The following is a 22,834-nucleotide window of genomic DNA, read 5'->3' on the forward strand; positions in this document are numbered from 1 at the left end:
GGGACTTTACAAAAAATTAAGGCCAGAGGCATTTAAAACTAACAATTTTCAAACCCTAACTTGACAGATTAAGATTTTAAATGGCTTCTCCTCAATTTCAATTCCGCACATTTGTCAACTAGGGACTTTAGTTTGATTTCCTACACAATTGTATTTTCACAAAAAATATTATACTCATCGGAATGGGAAACAATCAAAGAAACCCTTCTTGCGATGATGAGGGTGCGCGAAGCAATTATTGTTCCTGTGGGGAGAAGTGTGCGAGCTGTCGCACCTCACCGCACCAACGAATTCCACCGTAAAACTAAACTACGGAAACCCCAAGACACCGGGGGTAAATAGGTTACGATGCGTTTGAGAGTGCAAATAATGCAAATGAATTCTGCAGAAAGGAGGGGTGGGAGGTGTACACGGGGGTGAGGTCGCCTGCTCACGTGAGCTTTCGCCACTTAAGTTAATTAGTGAATGCTGTGGCGAAGGAGTCGAGAGGGTGAATTGTTCCAGTCGCGCGTTTCTGGGGAAAACTGCGTGCTATTTCGCGGAAGGAAATGGGTCATGTCACTCTGGTATCTCGCGTGGAGAGTGGTTGATGTTTACAAGAATTCAGGGCACAAATTTCGTTCGCCACCAGTGATTCCTCCACGCTTGATCCACCTGTTGACCACATCTTCTGCGTCATTGAAGAGAAATGATCCAGTGGCGTGGCGTGAATTGCGATATATCGATCGTTATGCCATTTAAACCTATGGTAAAGAATCGATTATTGAGGTGTTCGCTGCGAACACCCTGTTCATCTATCCTTTTCCATAGGTTTAAATGACATAATAATCGATATATCGCAAAGCATGCCACGCCACTAGAAACGATCCTCTCAAGCATACTGCCGTGCAGAGGAAGAACGCCGTATAAACCTTCGTGCGTTTTCAAATTTCTTTTAGTTTAATAGGAATTTTCCGTCCACTTTCTCGGAGAATTTTTTTCGCTTTGTGATCTAAAGTGTCAGGAAATATCAAGTAGGCATATTCATTATTCGTCTCAAAAATCATATTTTAGGAGGGGAAATTTGGCAACTCACGGATATTTGTACGGCGTTTTCACTCAGCGCGGTAGAATAGCGGTTCCCCTGAATTAAGTTCCCCCACGCTGGGATAAGATACATACCTTAAGTCACGTTCGAAAGGAAGGGACGAAGGTTGAATGGGGCGCTTGTGATGTTTCGCCGTTTGCTCTATTTTTATTTTTTGGAAATATGATCAAACAAAATGGTAATCTGATTTGTATCAAAGGTAGCATTAAAAAAAGTAACCATCATGCAATATTGAATCATTAAAGTTCCCTGAGATACTCTCAAAAATGACGCCTTGGTTTTTTTTTCGCACCTCATTTTTAATATGCATAAAAGATTATAATTCTTAATTTCAACTGTCGCCCAAAAGAACATGCTAATAATCTGAGAGAAAATTGAGATCTTGAAAAAAATCAATGTATATGGTGAGTTTTCTGTATTTCATTGATTTTTTCCGTATAAACATCGAGCACCTCGTGTCCGGTTCCTGTCACTCTGCTGGTGTCAATAGTAATGATAGGGTGAATCAATAACTCTACTTAGAAAACTTCCGTCAAAATATGTATGACATTTGATCGCTATTCTGGTGAAAGGATGTGCTGCCTGTCAATCATATTCCACTAGATCGAAATGTGGAGTTGGAAAAGCATAACGTTGTTCATCAAGTCACAACTAAATGCATCCACGGACTGTTATGTATGAAAACTTCGACGTGGAGGTATGCAATCCGGCAGACATGTGCGATGCCAGGGAAAAACTTGTTTGAATAAGCTAATGGTGACGTGAAGCCATGATACTGATTGAATAAGTGATGCGCAATGATTTTTGTGTGTGCAACTATCCGAGAATTTGCACGCAAAATTTATTGGAAACCGATGCATCATCTGACATTGATGCAAGTGACAGACACTTTTGACATACAACGAATAAACGGCGTATTAGAAATTTATTTGACAAAATCCTCGTATTTTTGAGTGAGAAGGGGATGATTCTTAAAATGTTGACAGTGCTCAATCGTATCTTCCTCACCAAAAAGTGATCGTAAATAATGACAAAAATTCACGAGTTCTAGGTTTTTTGGCGCGTAATACGTAGTATACCGCCTTTGCGATCGTTTCGAACCCTGCTCGATACAATAACCGAGTCCCTTAGTTCCTTACCGAAAAGTGACTACCGCGAACTTCTGAGATTTTCCAAAGCGTGTAAAAAGTTTATTTATCCGTCAATAATTATGATTTAAAGTTGTTTCTCATTCTGGGGCTCTCTAGTTTATGTGCAGTGAATACCAAGAGTCTACGTTACTTGGTTTTCTTAAAAAAAAGCCTAAGAGTACGACGCGCTGATTTAAAATATGCATATATAAGCAGAATCAAGCGAACTGATTCGAGGATGGCTGAGCAGGTCGGCACTCTCGGAATGAGAATTTAACTCCTCCGTTTTGTTCAAAACGTTGCTTTGACAGATCTCCAAACCTCTGTTATACTTTTCAAAAGTTGGTGCCCGTGCTCTGATAGTGCTGTTCATCTGACAACAATGTCAGTGTCAGCTGATAATAATATTTTTATCATATGAGGTTAATAAAAAATTTTCAGTCAGTCTTTGACATCCTGAATAATTGTCTTGGTATTTATTTACTAATTTTACAGAATTATATTTTATTTCTTATTAAAACTAAGAAATACAGTGCAATCTGTGTAAGTGCAATCTGTAATGAGCCTCGAGACTCATTAGACCATTAGCTAAACGTGGCTCATACAGGAATCCACTTACCCCTCTCTTCCCCACGCTCCTGATCACTGCGTCGGCGTCTCGACGAACAATAGCTAATGACGGTCGCCAAGGTAGGCCGGGATCCTCAGCCCCTCGCCCAATTACTTACGCTTCATTAACCATTTCACCGTCACGCTAGGATTCGCCCAATTTTCAAAAAAAATTGTTTCGCAAGTTTTTAGCAATTTTTTCCTTACTCTCCGTTGAAACACGAATTAAAAGAGGTCTCATTCATAAAAATCGGCCAAATAGAACAGAAGTTACAGTATTCGAAATCCGAAGAAATCAACAAAACTTCTCCAAACAAAAAATAAAATGAAGGGGGGAAAAAAAGAAATGTATAAATTACAATTTAATATGATTGACCTCAGAATGTGACAAGCAATTCAATTATAAAAAGGAGAAAAAATTGAGTGAAATTACAAAAAATTAGCCTCTTGCAAGGGGCTTCCTTGTATGAGTTTTGACCTGAAGACAAGTAAAGCCCGTTACATTATTAAAACGAAATTGACTCCATAGTTTAATGCCTTAGTTTCTTGAATACGATTATTTTAAGCTCTCGAAAATTTATACCAGCAATTTTACCCATGGGGTGATTTCCTGAGAGCTGATAATATCACGAATTTCTCATAGAGCCCTTCAAAAATGGCTTGCTTTTTGGGCAGCCGATTCGGCCATCAAACCGGGGTTTAAATGGAAGCTGATAATAACACAAAGCTCTGAGAAAAATTTTGAGATGAGTATAGGAACGGTTTGTAAATTACGAGGAGAGGCGGGCATTCTGTTCAGCATATCGATACATAAGTATTTTCACACGTAGAATTTAATTTTCACGTCAGGGAGTCGACATATTTTGATTTTTTCGATTTTATACGGAAAATTGATGGTTTTTCGGGATTGAAATTACTTACAATTGTTTCATGAAAAATGAATGCACCCAAAATGACTATAGCATTTTGACTTTCACATACGTGCACTCACTAAATCGATTGGTAAATTCAAAGAGTGGGTACATCGACCTGGTATATCAAGTTTCTGCAATTTTTCACGGCAAATCGGTAGATTTTCGGGATGTGGATTGCTTACTTTCAATTCATGAATGAATAAAGCATGGACATGGTTGAGCTTCTTTGCATGAAAAGACGTTTAAAATAACAAAATCAAGACATATTTAATACAATTGCATTTATATCGAGTCAATTTCTTTTCAATAATATAACGGGATTTATAATACCGGTGATTTGGGTATTTTAGCCCCAAAATACCTTTAAATCGACTTTATCTTCTAGGAGTTCGACAGAATTTTTCCTTTCTTCGCTTAAATTTTTCCGTAGCACTTTTCTTCAAGAATCTGATAAGATTTTGCTTGAGGCAGATCAAAAAACTTAAATTTGTTCGAATAGCTTTCTAGATTCACAATACACGGTCTCGTCAAGGTGCGTCGTTGACCTTGCACTGTTGGATCGTGAATTCTCTTGTTGTGCTGCTTGCCTTTTTTGAAATCTCTGTAAATGAAAACTAAAGGGGTTGATATGTGCGAGTTAATGACGCGCCTTATCAACACATTGTGTTGGAGTTCACTGGTTTTTATTTGCTCTAAGAGCGCGTCATGAGTTTTTGCCTTGTATCATTAATTTTTTTCTCCTTTGATAAAGTGATCTTCGCAAGTTTATGAGAAATATCACCTTTTTCGTAGCGGAAGAATGCGAGGGAGACGAGAGAGGGGGGGGGGGATTTCTGCCGTCAGTTAAAAAATAAATGATAAAATAGTAAAAAACCATTTCCTGACGAAAGATGCGAAACATTCAAACCGGAAAGGACGCTGATGCAAAAGCACCGATGTTTTCCCCGCTTTTGAATCTTAATTAGGCACTTTGTATGCTCAAAACGCAATAAAATTAATTCATGCAATATGTCCGATCTTAACAATCGATGCACCGATATCAACTGATTTTTTTACATCTTCAAAAAAAGGGATCCTGTTAGTGTAAAAAACCCAAGTTATAATAATTAATTGGTTTATTCTTTCACAAATCAATACTTCCTCCAAATCTACATTCTATATTGATATAGAATAGCTAATTTTCGATCAAATTGTTTGTTCCCGCACGAGTTGTTAAATATTTTTCATCCTCAAGTTTTCCCTGAATGCCACCCCAAACAGGTAACTGATGACTGAAAATAATGAATAAAAAGAAAGGACAAACAAAGGAAAGTAGGTATTATGATACGACTCTAAACTTTGTTCAATCAAAATGTAGAAACTTGAAAATTGAAATTGGGACGGTCTTATTTTTACATGACCGTAATTAGGTATAGCATATTCATGATTTTGAAGGCAATTTTGGCATACGCGTCATGAATGTGCGATAAAAATTAACCAGCAAATTCATGCCTTTACTTTATGTTTCATTTTTCAATAGGTCAAAGGGGTTTATAAAAAGTGATGCCTAAACTTCATGATTTTTTATTCAAACTTGGTTGAAACTTTACACCGTTTTGAATTATGTTACAGGAATCCCGAAATACCAAGTACCTGCCATCGACCCGTTGGAACTGACCTCGCTCGACATCGGGAAAGGAAAAGGTCCAGTCAGTATCGATCTCAAGTTCAGAAACCTTAAAATTTGGGGTTTGAAACATGCCATGCCAAAATCATTCTCGTAAGTATAAATAACTTTATTCACATCATTTTTCACTCCTCCTAATTTTCATCGAGAAAATCTAAAGAAGGAATACCAGTATTATACAAAATGTAGCATTGAAGTCACTCATTTGTGTAAACTGTGTGAGAATCCTAAATATCTTAGAGAATTAGAAGACTTAGACAAAGACTCAACTTAGAAATGTTTCGGGTAACTCGAGCTTTAAAGCTCCTCTTAGTTCGTAAAAACAATGAAGGACCTTTTTCACCCGGAAAATATAAAGTAGATACCCGTATTTTCTCTTGATATTTTTTCCCTCTGATATTTTTCCGTTGTTTAACATTTTATTTGTTCTTCCACAGAGCTTTAGACATCGATAAGTACACATACCAAGCTAAGTTCGACGTACCTGGAGCTTTGACCATTGTCGGCCAGTACTCTGCAGATGGCAAAGTTCTCGTTTTGCCCATCAACGGAAAAGGACCCTGCAACATCACCTTGTGTAAGTTTTCAATCGAACTAAACAAAGCTTCGTCTTATACTTTTTTTTTAATACTATATTTTTAATTTTTATAATGTGTCATTGATTTATCAAAAAGCAATGCCTGTTTCTCCATACGCGCACTGCAGGATAGCACTATTTCCCCCAAAAAATCCGAGTGGGAATTATTACTTTTATTTTAATTTAATCATAATGATTGATGGAGGATTGAAGAGGGAAACAGTGTCAGCCAGCAGCCAGCATCGAAATCGGCATAAATATAATTTACTGCGAGGCAAGACGTATACACTGTAGACGGTGCAAGGTATCATTCTACAAGCACCTAGACAACTACTGCTACACGAAGAATGTATTCTGGTCTACCTTGAAAATAGAAGGCGAAATAGCGATGTGCATAACCTCCATGCTCCCTTCATGTCAAGTCTAGTGCTGAATGTATAGCAGTCAGAGAAGCCCATGCAAAAAAAATGGAGTTATGTTAGAGCTCCTTCGAGGCGTAAATTCAAAAATTTCCTAATTAAAAAAAAAATGAATTACTCATACTTTATTGAAAATCGTTTGTAAACGAAACTGCTAGTTGTTAATCTCTCAGGAGTTTCTTTAACGTTGAAAAAATATGCAAAAAAACCGCGGGCACTTTTTTCAGTTATATTCTGCTTCTCTGGGGTGATGAAACACGCCTCAAACGTCGGGTAAAAAACCGGTGACTTGTGAATGAATTACGAGCCGTGCGAGAGCGTAAGGAGAACTGGGTCAGTGGTCGCTTCATTCATGTCAGCTCCGCAGCGCGGCGGCGCGGGATTGCCTTGAACTTCGCGGCTCGAGAACGCTGCGATGCAGCTAACGAGGAAGTTCTCGAAGTATGCTCGGCAGACGGTTTCACGAAGGTCTCGGTCGTGCATTACCGTCCTGAAGAACGCCGTTTGATCCTTTAAACGTTGCCAGATTCCCTCTAGAAAAACATGAGCTTCCTGTGAGACCTGGGATCATTTTTTCCTTAATTTTGCATATAATTTTACTCTCAATTTATCTAAAGTATCTAAAAATCTCAAGAAAGTATATTCATAATATGCTTAAAAAAATGATCATTTCAGTAGAGGAAATTTGGCACCAATTAAATGCGTTTATACGGCGCTTTTTTTTTAGTAACAGCATCGCTCGATATTGCACCACTCTGCGCGACGTCATCCAGACCATATTAAATATTGATATGCAGATCTCCAAGCAAGTGGTTTCCTTTGAAACCCGTTTCAGCTCAGCTGAGGGTCATTGGACTGTATTAATCTGAAAGGAAGCCAGGCTGTCAGTTCTTTTGTGAAATTTATTTAAAAAGTCTGAAAAACGCGGTCAATGATCTTATTTTGAAATATAGCCCCTGCGAGAGCAACGATTTAACCAGCGATGTTCAGGTATAATTTTGCAAATGCCATGATAAAGTCACTGCCATTTCTAGATGCATTACCGGTATCCTAAAATCTTCTAAACAAGAAGGTGTATGGTACCACAACATGAAATTCCGCATTTTTAGACAATCGTATCTGAGGCACGAGAAAAAAAGAGGACCAAGGCACCAAAACATGTATTTCCTTATCAGAATTTCAAGCAGAACACGATAAACATGCTCCACGTGCTCAAATAGTTTCAAATCGAGCGGAGCATAAGACAGAAATTTATGCGTTTGATGTACATCAACTTTGATAGTTAGCTTTTTACAACGCAGACTTTTTACGATGATTAAATTGCATTTCTTTCAACGTAGAATAAGATCAAATGACTGACAAGCTGGCGAAAAGTTTAAATACGATTATAACAATTTTGATCGTGGCATTTAAAATCCTCCGTTATGGAAGAATATTTTGTGCCGAGGAATTCAATATAAACAAAAATAGTTAGACGGGTGAAAATTCTATTTACATTTTATTTTTTCAGCCTCAAGAAACCTTTCGCATTTTTTAAAACTCCTTTGATTTCGCTGCTTGCTGAATATAAAAATATGTATAGTTCCTTTTTGAAATTGTGCTGGCATAATTTCAATTTAAAGCCAAAGGCGTCGAGTGCCGCCTCCTTAATGAAATATAATTTCATTTACAATGAACGCGCGGGTTGCATTCAGAGAAAATGAAGGGGCACACGCTTTAGTTTCCCTCGTCCTCACGAAATTGCGCTGTTAACTTTATCATGTTTCAATAACCTCCTAATTTTTAGAGATCTCCGCGACGAGTAATTGACGTCTGAGAAATGTTTATGTCATCTGGCTGAAGTCTCAACCACTAAAACACGATTTTATGACTTTTTGCCTCGAAATTTAAGCAGACTGATAATTCCCGAGACAGAGAGACCCGCCCCGATCGCTTTCTAAACTGTGGCGGATGGAAGCTTTTACTTTTGGGACTCCAACATTCAACTGTTGACTATTAGGTGGATGTTGAGCAACGTGTTGAGTATTTCGTTTTACAAATACACCGAAGTTTGGCGAACTTGTTTAGCTGATAACATCTTCCGAAGCTCATCATCCACCAAGTTGGTAAGTCAACAGTGAAAAAAAGGTTGATGATTGTTTCTTCCTTGTAATTTTTCACAAGGAAAATTTAATTAAATCTTCGAAGGTTAAAGTTTTCACCTGTCGCCAAGAAGCCGGTGGAGGGTACATCTTTGTCTCTTGATAATTCTATTGCATTTTTCGCGATAGAAAAGTGCGTCATCAAACGGAACAGAACTTCAAACTTACAACCCACTTGGTCACGAATCGATTTGATACAAACCCGCCAAACTCCCTTGATCAAACACCTGTCGTTATTTTTGAAATATCTCGAAACGCGGACGAATACTTCGAGCCGGTGTTTTTCAAGATATCGGCGCTTTTCATTACAACGGCATGATGGAGTGACCCGCGCGCAATAACGTAAAATCGAAGTGTTTAACAAAGATAAGGCAGGAAATTAATTAGCCAGCAAACAAACTTCGAAACCCACCTGACTAATATTAAGTAGGGTGCACCACCCCGCCTCCCCTTGCTCGTCAAAAGCTCGTTATAACCTTACTCTTCAAGTGCGTTTTAAGTTAACAGAAGTCGGCTTTCGCTCTTAGATAAGCTGCAGATCGATGGCGGGACTAGAGATAAATTAATCTAGATTTTTGATGTTCTGAATTTCTCGTTAAATTTTAGTTTTGACACGTAAACTCAATGCTCAATTCTCTATTGAATTTTCCCATAAAAACTCTTAAAATTCTGTCGCATCCAACTGAAGGTTTAATCCATTAAAGTTCGTGCATAGGATTATTTTGTTAACATCGTAACTTTGTTCTGTAAAAAAATGAATATTTGAAAATCTTGTCATTTTGGTAAAGTGGAGGTTGACATAGAATCATCTTTGCAGTTTCATACTCTACTTGAATCAAAACACATAAAAATCCTAATATTTATTTGATCTTTGACTTTTTAAGACATAAACATTGAACAAATTTCCAAAGGAAATCGAACAAAAGTTCAAAAGGAAATTGAAAAAAATTTCCAAAGGAAATTGAAAAAAATTTCCAAATGAAATTGAAAAAGATTTTCGAAGAAAATTAAAAAAAAAAAATTCCAAGAAAGGAAGATTCCTAAAACCGTAAAACTGGTAGATATAACAGTAACCTGTTTACCACTGAATATTAAGTTGATTTCATTATAGCTTTAGAATTCTGTGAAAAACTATGACGTAGGGTTTTGATTATAGTAAACGCAGAAGCTGCCCGATGACGTCTGTAAATTAATTTCAGATTTCAACAATTTGGAAGTTAAATTAAGTACCTGAAAGCAAACACGTAGCGCTGATGTAACCAATGGCTGAAGCTATTAATTGAGGTCCATTATTTTCCGAGTCGGAAATGAGTCGCTAAAACGCCGAAGACGATCTACTACGCTCCATTATCACCAAATTATTTTTCGTGTTATTAATTCCCACTCATCGCCTTGTTATTCCTCATTTTTGTGCAGACGACCCGGAGGTTGAAGTTTTCTTGAAAGGCAAAGGCCACTCAAAAGGAGACAAGAAGTACATGCAGTTGACCAAGGCTCAGTTCAAGATCTTGAACATCAAGAAAATGAAGATCAAGTTGGAAAACCTCTTCAACGGAAACAAAGAATTGGGTAAGCTTTCTTGACCGCAAATTGCACCAATCCTTTTGGGCTGGTTGCCTTGCAGACCATATTATAAAACTGCCACGTTTAGGAAGAACGCCATTTGAGCCACCAGACGTTGCCAAGTTTCCTTCGATAAAAACTGAAATTACTTGGAAAATTGTGAATATTATTTTTCAAAAGTCTCGGACAGTTTCGTCCGTAATTTAATCAAAAATATCTGAGAATTTCAAGGAAAAATATGCATGAATGTTGTCAAAAATACGTGTTTCATCAAGGGGACTTTGGAAACTCTTGAATGTTCACACAGCATTCCTCCTAAGCACGGCATAATAAGGTTTGAAGATTTTTCCGTCTTTCTTCCTTTTTTGTTATCACCTCTCATTCCTTCTTCTTCCTCTCATTTTTCGGGGTCCACGATTACCGGGGAAATTTCCTCGGCGGGAATCCCAAACCACTTAGCTGGCTCCTTGTCTTTCTGTGCGAACTTTCAGAGGATTTTCTCGAGGATTGTATCAATGCATAGTGGCGTGCCATGCCACGCGATGAATCGATTGATCGGGCATTTGAATCTATGAAAAATGATCGATTATTAGTGCGTTCGCAACGAGCACCTGAATAATTTATTCATTTCCACAGCTCCAAATGGGGATACATCGATATTCGATGATTCACCTCTCAAAACTGTTTGTATCGATGATTACTGCGGTGGAAATAATTTTCCTTTAACGTCATGACCATTGATGTATTTAAATAAACACGTCATTTAAAAAATTCCTGGAACGAATTGAATGCTGTATAGATCTTGTTGATATTCGATGCAAAAATGTTTTGACACACTGGAATTCGGTGGAATTAACTCTCTGCAAATCCGTCAGATCGTCAGTTTTTCACCTCTCCTGCTCGTTTCAGCAAAGATTAGACTTCGCCTTTGATTTTTAATTTCTACCGGCATGTCCAGCTGAGCGTAATCAACCAATTTTGGATTCGGAAGGAGGTGCCGAGAAAAATGTATTAATCTCACATAGAGATATACACTGCCGTGCTGAGGAAAAACGTCATATGAGCGTTCGAGTGTTGCCAAATTTCCTTTCAGAAATTTTTGAAGGAAGCTATGAATATATTTCCCTGGAATTTTCCGACTTTTTAGATCCAGTTTCGAACGGAATCCTCTGAAAAAGTCGAAAAGAAATATGAAGGGAAATAATTATACATTTTTCAAAAAAAATTGTGATTTCTCGAAGGAAGTTTGACAACGATAGCTCATACGGCGTTTTCCTCAGCACGACAGTGTTGGTATCTATGATCGGCCAAAAATTATGAAATATTTTCATAACAGCTAATTTTCCAGCACTAAAATAGTGTGTGGGCTAATAATGTGCGCTTTGATGTTTCAGGAGAGAACATGAACCAGTTCCTGAACGAAAACTGGCCCGATATCCTGAAGGAGCTCCAACCCGCCATCGAAGAAGCTCTATCCCTCTTCCTGAAGGAGTTGGGCTCCCGGATCCTCAACAACGTTCCTTACACCGAGTTTTTCCATTGGTAAAATCTCGCCTCAAGTTCCTGAAACCTCGCCCCGATTCGTTTTAGAGTCGGCCGTTCCCACCAGGGTGCGCTCCTTGTCACTTTGGCTCCGATCTCACCCATCGAACAACTAATGCTGACGGAAGTATCTCGTCCCTCAAAATTCAAGACTCATGACTCATGAGTCTCTGTTCTCTCTATTCTCATGCCGAATGGTACTTTTTTCTTGAACTACCCACGTGCCTTCGGACCATCAAGAAGATAATTTCCAATATTCTATTATTGCATTTGTACGCCAAAAGAGAGAGGTTAATGTATTTCGACACTCGGACGTTTAATTGAGCTGCAAACCACAGGCTGATCGTTTTTGATGTGGTGAATATTTTGGTCCGTAGGGATTTATTTTTAAATAATACTCGAATTCCTCTTCGTCCAATTTTATTGAGGGATCATAATATTTCTCCGCGGAACAACATTTGCCTAATTGACTTCGACCAGACAGCTGAATTAAGTGTCTAACAGTGTTTATTAAAAGCTGATCTGTGATTTCTAAAGCGAGTTATCTTTTTCCATTCTAAGCAATATCATGTTACAGCTTTGATCGATGTTGTAAATTCCACTTAAATGGGTCACGATTTTGGTTAAACTTGGTACATATCAAGGTTGTAATGATTCAAGTCTCCCACCAGACTTAATTATGTTTTGAGAAAGTTGGTTGAATATTCGTATTATATTAAACATGAATCTATCGTATACAAATTAATTAAATAGAAATAATTTTTAAGAGGGAGTTAAGCGCTAAAAATTCGACCAAGGATAATCTGAAATTATGAAATTTGAAAGTCTGTGATGAATTTATGCTTGAACTAAAGCAAAAAGACTTAAGATCGGTGAATTACTAGTATGCTCAGAAGTATCGAATTATCAAGTTTCGATTTATCTTTGTAATTTAAGTTAAAAACCAACAAGCTTTTCTTTTGACGTAAAGTTATGGAGGTTTTACAGTTTCATCAGTAATTTTTAATGACTGTGTCCCCTTAAATCTGTTTATATTCACTTTTTTGTATTTTGTGCCCATTTGAAACTTCCTTTCTGGGCGAGCACACTATTTATACCTCTTTTGTTAAAATTTTATGCTTAAAGTTAAAAAGGAAAAATGAAATATTTTAATAATTTATTTATTTTAAAAGTGTTAAGTGTAATTTATTTGTTAAGTTATTTCAATTAAAAGTATTTTCAAAACATTAAATACAATTTTCATTATTTTATATCTTTCCCACAAGTAAATTTTAAGTCCAAGTTAGGACGAAATCCAATTTAAAGTCACGGTGCAAATTCGTTATTACAGAAAATTTACTCTAAAACCTTTTTGATGAGGTACAAAAAACAGAAAATTACGCCTATGACATTTTTGCAGCAAAAATAATGAGACGTATGGCCAAAATCCGACCACTTCGGTCTCATTTATGAGAAGAGGCTCTGTAAGTAGTGTTATTAAGCATTCTGTAAAAATACTAAGATGATACGAAGACATATCTAAGTGAAAATGAAGTCATTGACTCAGACAAAAATGTGCAGACATGCCTTACACGATTAGAATGGGAAAGAAAGAAAAAGTTAGTAGTGCAAGGAAAAAACTAGTTTAAGGATGGGACCTATCCGGGTAGCTTAAATACTTAGCTTTACCTTCAATCAGTAGGGGCCCCGGATGAGCCTACTTTGGGCCTGCCCCTATGGCTTTAGGGTTAAGCAATTTAAGCTACCCGGGTAGGTTCCGGCCCTAAATTCGTTTTTTCCGTGTGATGAAAGAGGTAGAATGATAAGAAGAGGAGGAAGGAGAGACCTAAACAGGAAATCTGGGGCTCTCTCAGGAATATCTAAGCTTCTATAATAGTAGACATTTTGAGTCAACAAAGTTTAGCATCAGAACTGCAGGGTTCTCCTTACTTTGACAGTTTTGATAAGTTGGAGAACTCACTGCTCATTGTATCGGAGCGAAGTGTATTTTAAGTTTGCGAGTTTGATATTAATAGGAACATGGGAAGGCAGAATGTCCGGGTCCGCCCCCTTATATCCGATAATTAAGATGACTCGCGCATCAGCTATAGGGAATAAAGGGACCTAAAAAGAGGATTTTGAACTTATTTTCAGTACTGCGAAACATAATGAAAGAATGGAATAGGGAATTTTGTATTGCTTTTGTATATAAACGCATGTCAATTTAAAGGCAGTTATGCAACTATATGATACTGAAGGGAATTATGGTGCACAAAAATCCTATACACTGAATTCATCTAAACTTAATTTATCTGCACATACCTCCTCCTGGCATAAAATATCGGTTAAACTGCCGTGCTAAGAAAAAACACCGTATCAACCCTCAGCCGTCGCCATATTTTTTTTTTTCAATAAATTATGTGCTGGAAAAATTGTGAATATTTTTCTTCCAATTTTTTTAACAATTTCGTTCGCGATTTACTCTAAAATATCTGAGAACATCAAGAAAAAATACGCATATCTCTACTTAAAAATACTTACTTCATCGGGCAGTATATTTTGTCACAGTATACTATCACGGCAGTATAGCAATGGGAACTTTACCTCTGTGACCATTCAATTTCTATTAATTCTTGCCGCCAATCGTATATCTTAAGTATTCAACTGGCGAATCCTCTCCGCAAACCGTAACTCAAAGTTCGAGGCTGGAAGTCACGGCGCAAGGCTTCAGCTATCGCAATTCTGCGGATTTTTGCAAAACGACGCGACTCCATCAGCATTGCGCGCCGCACATTGGATCGAGTCATATAGGAGAGGTCGGAAAAAATGTGGAAACTTTAAAAGCTTTTAACTCCATTTTACAAAATTTTAAGTTCTACAAGTGGTTTCATTGGTTTCCTCGTGAAATTTTCTCACAAGAAGCTCTCCTTAAAATTTAACATGTGAATGAAATAAACATTAAAATTTGCAGTTTCATTAAAAAAATGTATGCCCGACCTCTCTGATTGACTCGATCCACTGTGGCGCGCCGCGCAGGACGTGACGTAGGATTTCGAAGATCTGGCGTTTGGCGGGGAATCCAATGCGGCTTCCTCAATTTATTTGATTCGTTGCTCGCATCCGAGATTACCCACCTCGAGCCGTTTTCGTGGTCCCACTGCCGGGTCAAGGGAAGGATAATTGCTCCTTGCTCGTCCGTCATCATGAGCATGACAAGTGCGGCTCGGATCAGAAATCCGATTTTTACTTCTTCCCGGAGCGGTTTGCCAAAAATCCTGCCAGCTCCGCGGGGAAAAAAACGTTCCGCGCACGTTAAAATTGCGAGCCACTCGCTCAAGATCAAGATCCAAACGTAGGCATGCCACCCTGAGAAAGAAGAACGCCGTATGAGTCTTTAGACGTTGCCAAATTTCCTCCAATAAAAAACGAATTTATTGGGAAATTTTAAACAGTTTTCTTCAAAATTTTCGAACGGTTTTGTTCGCACTTCACTCTAAATATCTTCAAATTTAAAGGTAAAATATGCATTACATTCCTCGACGGTAAATATTTTATTGAGGAAGATTTGGCAACATCTGAATGCTCATACGGCGTTTTTCATTAGTGCGGCAGCAGGCTCTTTCAAGAGGACCTGAGCAAAACTTTGGAAGCTGTACGTAAATGCTACAGATTCATTCTGACTTGACTTTTATACAGGCATACCCCTTCTTTTGAAAAATTTATTGATTCCGGAATAACGAGGGCTAACAAACAGTACAATAATAAAACAAATTGCACAGCATGCTCATTTCTTACTCCATGCAACACGCACATCCGTTGAACGCAAGCGAGTTGACTATTCGCGCCGAACACAGTGCGGTCAGCGTAAGACGCATATCAGCGCCTACGAGACGGCAGGAATACTTCACGCATTGCATCAAACAGTGCTGTGTGAGGTCGGTCAGTGCGCGGCGCATATCAGCGCCTACAAGAGTGTAGGAATACTTCACACATTGCATGTTCACTACTGCAGATGTCACAACCGGAGTCGTATCAAATCTATCGCTGGGGACTAAAATATTAGGAGGAAACAAGAGAATCTTGAATGTTATGGATGAGGAGTCGAATTCGCTCCGTAAAAGCGGCGATAACTTTGCAGACAGAGTTGATTTATGATCTGTAAAAGATGAGTTTACTCCACGAAAAGAGTAAATTCCGCTCCGATGAAAAGTGAGAGCGCCTTCAATTTTTGAAAAGTATGCACCATGCTTAATCGCGGACCGCGAATAGTTGCATCAAAGCGCCGCAATCAACTCAGTCTAGCTTTCGTGAAAGGGAAGCACCTTCAATCTTTGAGCTCATATTACTTCGATCGTCTGTGAGTGAAATAGGCTACGGAGTGAAGTGGACTTTGAATTGGACGTATTTCTACCAAACGAAACTATGTGCATTATGACGTGAGTCATTTTATGCATATATTTTTATGGGTCTCAAGGCTCATGTCTTAATGCACATAGTTCTGTTTGGCAGAAATACGTCCAATTATTCTCCTCCCTCCCTTTGTAATAACAGTATAAGTTTGGTTAAAATTCACCGTCGGAAGTCGCAGTTCTGAGTTTTTTTCACATTTTTGACCCAGAACAAAACGAGTTTCCTCATTTTAAATTAATTCAACATCTCTGTTATTCCGTTAGCGCTGGCAAACCGTAAACTTTCCTGCAACCCGCTGAACGATTTCATCAAGTTCACAGTCAAGGCCACCATCGTGTGTTTCCAAACATCAATATTTTCCAAGAGCCCCCACCGACACGGCACACCGGCGGCGCTTTGGCATTTCGGTGCAAAATTCGGAAGCTTATTCTCCGATGAGGATGAACTCGATTGAATCCTCATTAAAACGCCCACTCAGGCCGGGCCTCAACCCCGAAAAATTCCGATTAGCGGCGGTACCTCACGACCCCAGCCGCACGATACCATGTTTTCCGCGATAATCCATAGATGACATTTAAACGTAACATTATACCGGGTAGTGACTTTGTCGTCCAAGGTTGCGAGCCCGCTCCTCAAACATATCTGATCGTCCATAATTCATTTTCTCCCGCCGTTGTCTCAGCTACTTCCTCATCCTGCTGGTCTCCATAAAAAAACATCGTATCCGCACGGAATTCCAGTAGTAATTTAGACGTTTTTTGTCGACCAAATAGAATCAACTAATTTCACATTCGCGTTATAGATCACTTTTAGATAGAAATTCTTCGTCTGGTCTGAGTGGCTTCGCTTATTTACATTCGGGATAAAGAGAGGACGACGCAGTATGCTTAATCCGACAGAGGACTTGCGGAACTTTTATTGATAGTCGTTGGAACTTTGAGCCGCCTCTGATGACAGGATAAGCCTGATGTTGTGTCTCATTAGCGGCTGAGCTTTCGCACGTGCGTGAAATTCTGAATGTGACTTCGACGCGGATGCATATTTGTATTTTTCTCGGTTTCTTCGCACCGTTTGCAGAATCATCTGGTTTTGTTTCTAATCATAAAGGATTTTTCTCAATTCTAATTTCATTTGTGGATGAAAAGGACGCATCTCGAAACTGTCATTGACTTTAAAATGGCAACCTCAGAATAGAAGTGCCTCAAACTTTGCAAAACTGCGTTCTTGTATTATGATAGGGGGATCGTTTTAAGCTACGAGTGTGACGTAGTCACAAAAAAGGAGCTTGGAGCCTTAAAATCAAAAATTTAAATTAATACGCCCTCGCACCAGCTCTGCAAGTGCTGAGAATTTTATTTTCGTAGCTTTGCAAGAGTCTAATACAATTTACTTTCCTCCATAGGGAACACTCTATTTTGATCTATTTGAAGATTTTTTTGAAGACAGTATTTTTATTTGGTGAGCTGCAAGTGAACGTCGTTCAGAGAATAGTTTTTGCACGTTCTTATTTTTCATAAAATCTTTGCGACCTTACTTCAGCTCTAAAGCTCAAGTAAGGATGCAAATGGACTACTCTGAGTCCAATTGAATTTTTTTTTTTTTTTACATTATTTCGAATCCCAAAGCAACTTAACGGTAGATGCGCTCACCGCACAGGCGCCTGCACATTAAAAAGCCACACTTTTTTTAACAACACAGGATTAAACCCTGCTCCTCAGTATTTGATCTACCTAAGATAGACGCTCTACTTTTTGGTCGTAATGTCCTTTACTGCCGTGCTAAGGAACAACGCCGTACGAGCCACTAGACGTTGCCAAATTTCCTTTGACAAATCAGGAATTTTTACGAAAATTTGTGAATATTTCTCCTCCGCTTTTTCAGAGGATTTTGCTCGTAATTTGATCTAAAAAGTCTGAAAATTGCAAGGAAAACATTCATAACATTCTTCAAAAATAAGAATTTTCTGATTGGAAATTTGGCGACATTCGAACGTTCATACGGTGTTTTCACCTTGTTTTCACGGCAGTTTAGTCCTCAGTTTTTACGGCTTTTACCTCTCGGCCACGACGATAAAAGCAGAATAAAAGCCGACCGCAAAAATTCAGTGAACCGAGTTTACGTCTCGTCCCCCGTGGTCTACCGCCTCCCCGATATCGCCGAAATGAATGCTCATTGAATCGCGGCAAACAAAACGCGGCACGAACGGGCACTCGAAATGATGGTACGTATCTCGTGGCGTCTCGCGGTTTCCCGCTAATGAACGGGTTCGCGGGTTCGGGAGGAAGTCGGCCGTGTGGAAAGATAGAGGCCTGTCGCTCCCCCTCGCAAAGGTCAGTCCCCTATCACTTTTCACGCCTGTCCCTGCCCGGCTCGAGCCATCCTTTAACTTCCTCCGCTCCTCCGGGATTCCACTTCGACGCAAAACGACGCAAACGATCGCGATGTGCTCTCTTTCGACTGGGTACCAATCAATCCGATTCAAATTAAATGGTTCAGTCATAGGAAGAACCCACTCTGATTATAATTGAGGACTTTTTCGGTAAAATAGCGTATAAAGCTTGAAAATCCGCCAAGATTGTACAGTTTTTTTTAGCGTTTGTGGCAGTTGAAATTCATTTACAGTCGCTTTACTTCCGTACAATGGTGAGGAAAGACTCACAGCAGATTCAGGGAAAAATTCGTAGTAGAACTGTCGGATAAGTGACTTTTTTAAATTTTATTTCATTGTTCCTTTATTGAGATAAGTGACTTACAACTGGACGTCTTTATGCTAAAAAGAACTATGTGCATAGGATTTGCGTGTAACATAGTTCCTTTTAGCATAAATACGTCCAACTAAAAAAACTACGTTGCACAATTCCAGCAGCATTGGAAGTCTCATGCGCCTTTTACCGAAAAATGCATCAATTTAAAAACTTGTATCTCTGGAAAAATGGTTTCAGGGTCAGACGCATTTTTTAAAATATTTTCTCTTCTTCTGACCACCCATTATAGGGTTAAATTGGTGGAATCTATTCAATACCAGATATGATCTATATCTCTGCAAGTGTACAGAGGTAGATTTTCACGCCACCTTCTAGTCAAATATTCCCAATTCAGAAGAATTCCAGTATTCCATGTCAAAAAAGCAAAAACTTCTGTTTTCTGTCAGTTATGTTCTATGGTTGCTCGATGTCATGCCTCAAAATCACGTTTAAAGTATGGAAAATTATCCACTCCGATCAGTTTTTTCTCCCAATTTATATGCTATTTATCCCTTTCTCGTTGGGTTGTTTTCGAACTGATCGATGCAGTTGTTCATTTGCGCTGTACATATGAAAATCGGTGATGGATTTTCAAAAACCACGTATCTTAACTGCGACGTCCCAGTACATTTCATGTAATGTTATTTTACTTTAGTTTATTCGTGATTCAATTTTGATTTTTTTATTGTTTTTTGTTTCCCTTTTTCAAAAGGAACCTTTTCTCTTGATATTACATCTGAAAATTTTCATAGAATGAAAGAAAGTTAGATCAAATTCCGAGAAGTTAAATTCCTTATTTTTCTCTTGAAAAATAAAATCTGACACGAAATTTGCAACGTTGCAAATCAAAATTTATACTTCGACCCCCCTCTTTCCTCCCCCCCCCAAAAAAAAAATCATAACCATATTTTCTCGAATATGCATTGACCGGTCGCTCATACTCCTCCGCGTTGTTGCCTGAGCGTGCTCACATTAATAACCCGGGTGTCAGCTATCCATATTTCTTGACCGCGGGTGTCATTCGCCCCACCTCCGCCTTACATTAAAAGCTCTCGAAACTTTTTTCCCTCGGCGATGACGTCACAACTGCGGGCGGCATGAAACGACGACGACGCAAGGCGTCAACGACCTTTTCGACGGAGCCGTTGTTTGGGCATGGATTTGTGGCCACGTCCTCCTTCATTCTCATTCCTCCACCGCCGACCGCAGCGGCGGCGCGGTTTTGAAATTCGCGATTCCCACCCCCCTCCCTCCCGTCGCGGGGGATGAGACGAAGAGGGGAGGCGTCCGTGCTACGCCGTCCGTTCGGCACTTAATCATCTTGACAGGGACGCCGATGAAAGTCAAAAGGGTTGCGAGCCGCCCCCCCCCCCCCCCTTCGAAGCGCGAAGGTGTCTGGAGGAGGCGAGCGCCGATCTGCATCGGAGGGAAACTCATCGTGATTTCGAAAGTTTTGTGCCGTTGGCTTTAGAAGAAAACTTCTGATTATTTTCACTTTCACTGAATGAAAATTTTCTTGAGATATTATTTTGACTTGACAATTTTTTTTCTTTTTTTTTTCAAACTTACCTTTTTTTAGACTAACTTAAACTTAACGATAATGTGATAACTTAAACTTAACGAAACTACTCGATAACGATCATGATTTCGAAAGTTTTGTGCCGCTGGCTTTAGAAAAGAAACTACTTACTTTCACTTTCACTGAATAAAAATTTTCTTGAGATACTAGTATAATTCTGACTTGTCGATAATTTTTTTTTTTTGACTTACCTTTTTTTAGACTAACTTAAACTTAACGATAACAAAACAACGGTCCTTTTGCTTTAAAAAAACTGACTTTACGTTGCGGCGGATTTGATTCAAAAACACCAAATTTTGTCGACAAGAATGACGCTTTTAATCAAAATAATATCTAAAGAAAAATTGTTTTCAGTGTTGATCTAAGGCTGATTTTAAATTTGATAGAATGCTACAGTACAGTGGTCATACGACAATATAATGACGTAATACGTGGGTGAACTTTTCTTATTGCTGTTGAAACATGATAAAAGTTCACTTTCAAAAGTACTAGTTATTATTGTCAAAGGTAATTTTTCCGCACTGTATATCTTGGTGAGTGTCGGAGGTCGGAAAATCGGGTGTTGGATAATTGGGGTTTAACTATACATTAAACTAAAAAGATATTCAGCCCTAAAAAGTGTTTACAAAAGATCTCTGGTTGATTTGGATGAGGGTTAAATAAACTGAAATATCATGGACGTAAAGGAAAGGAGAGGACGCGCGTTGATGACGGCGCAGCGATACAACTATTCGTGCTTGATGGATATCCGTGTTGCATCTGCAAAATTGAAGGCGTCATGGCGCGAGGCATGAACTCGCAATGCTCCGCTATATGCTGCCATTGAGATGTCTCTCAGAGTCGGTAGCAAAGTTAAAAAGCCCAATTACGTCTCTCCTATCCTCTGCTGTGTTGCTCACATAGCTCTTGAAGCACCACTACAAACAAGACAAACGTAACGAACACAATATGGATATAAAGCAAGGAAAAGAACTTGCGTTGACGACGGCGCAGAGATACAACTATTCGTGCTTCACGGATGTCCGTGTCGCATCTGCAAAATTGAAGGCGCGAGGCGTTAACTCGCAATTTTCCGATCTATCTTACCAGTGAGGTGTCGCTCAGATGCGGGATAAAAGTTAGAGAACAGGCCCGAATAAGTGTTCCCTATCTTCAGCTGTGTTGCGACATGACGCTTCATTTTTCCTTTTTTTTTTCAATATGATATCTGCTTCTTTTTTAAGGTGTTCTCGTAAATCTGTACCTGAAGCTTTGATGTAACGGCACTAGAACTTTCCTAGAAGAGATAATCAGGTCAATTTGACCCGGCTTGGGATTTTTGGGGGTTGCCAAAAATGTTTTCCCTTGCACTCGATTTCGCCCCCCCCCCCCTCAATTTTACGACGTATTTGTTGACCTTTATGTCTAGCTTTTATGTACCGACTCCATACGACCCACGGCAAACAATCGTTCAAAAATCAATCCAAGAATCGATGTTCCGCAGATTCACGCAGATATTTCGCGAGAATAATTGTTTCCTTCCTTCTCATCTATTCCTTCGTCTTGTTGCGCGCTACTGTGAAAACACTCGTTGAAGTATCCCCCCACGCATAAAACAAACATTGCAAAATTTGATTTTTTCACGCATTGGTCGTCCAGGGCTATTGATATTGATCTTCGTAGTTGTAGGACAGTGCGACGCAAAGAAGGGTCTCATTGTTCACAAACTGAAATGGATGGATAAATGTCCATTTTCCAGCACGCAATTCAGGGATCATGAAAACTAGAGACCGGTAGCGGGGTTTTTTAATGCTTCCTTTTGTTAAACATTGAATTAACTCGGGGCTGAGTTCATCACAGTAGTATAGCCCCCTTTCCTCTCCCCCTCCACATATCTTTGCGAGGTTTCCCTGCCATTTTAGGTATTCGATAAAATACGAACACCGCAATCGAACAAAATAATGTCCTTCTTTCCTTACTCCGCAATAGAGTTTCGAACACCTTCATTATGTTGTTTTTGCTCGGGAGCCGCATGCAAAAGCCACTGCGAAAGGACGCATTTTCTCGTCTATGATATAAACTAAAGTTGAAATTGAATAAAATTAATTAAGTTGAAATTTTGAGGGAATGACTTTTAATTGAGTATCAAATCAATGGTTAGTTTAGATCAATAATTTTCCTTTGATAATTTGAAAACATTGCATCTAGGTACGATTTGAATCTTCATGATAAGATTTGTTATTTAAATTATTATTTTTAAAGATTGAGGTGTGTTGCTGCAGACGGTAAAAACTGGTAAAAATTTCGCTTTTGAATAGAACGCCTCTCATTGATGCAAAACGCTCTTATGCGCGGTTTCCAAACATTTCGTGATTGCCCAAGTACAATTTTTTCTCGAGATTTGTAATTATATTTTGATTTTACATTTTGAACATTTAATTTCAGGAATCCGTATTTAAAAATTTACGTACAGAGGGTTCAACATAACAAATACT

At 38.8% G+C, this 22,834-nt stretch overlaps 2 protein-coding genes across 2 annotated transcripts in view; one reads left to right on the forward strand and one right to left on the reverse strand.

Moving 5' to 3' along the window:
- Positions 1-12,884, forward strand: part of LOC109030547 (protein takeout) — a 29,747-nt gene extending 16,863 nt beyond the window's left edge. The window contains exons 3-6 of the mRNA XM_019041549.2: positions 5,352-5,499; positions 5,844-5,983; positions 9,960-10,112; positions 11,501-12,884. Of these exons, the coding sequence (XP_018897094.2) occupies positions 5,352-5,499; positions 5,844-5,983; positions 9,960-10,112; positions 11,501-11,652 (593 nt within the window). The 3' untranslated portion in view covers positions 11,653-12,884. The remainder of the gene's footprint in view (positions 1-5,351; positions 5,500-5,843; positions 5,984-9,959; positions 10,113-11,500) is intronic.
- LOC109030546 (ras-like protein 1) overlaps positions 1-22,834 on the reverse strand; it is a 122,549-nt gene that overhangs the window by 80,353 nt on the left and 19,362 nt on the right. The gene's annotated exons all lie outside the window — the stretch shown is intronic.

The sequence above is a fragment of the Bemisia tabaci genome, chromosome 3, assembly GCF_918797505.1.
Source record: "Bemisia tabaci chromosome 3, PGI_BMITA_v3".
Taxonomy (NCBI): Eukaryota; Metazoa; Arthropoda; class Insecta; order Hemiptera; family Aleyrodidae; genus Bemisia; species Bemisia tabaci.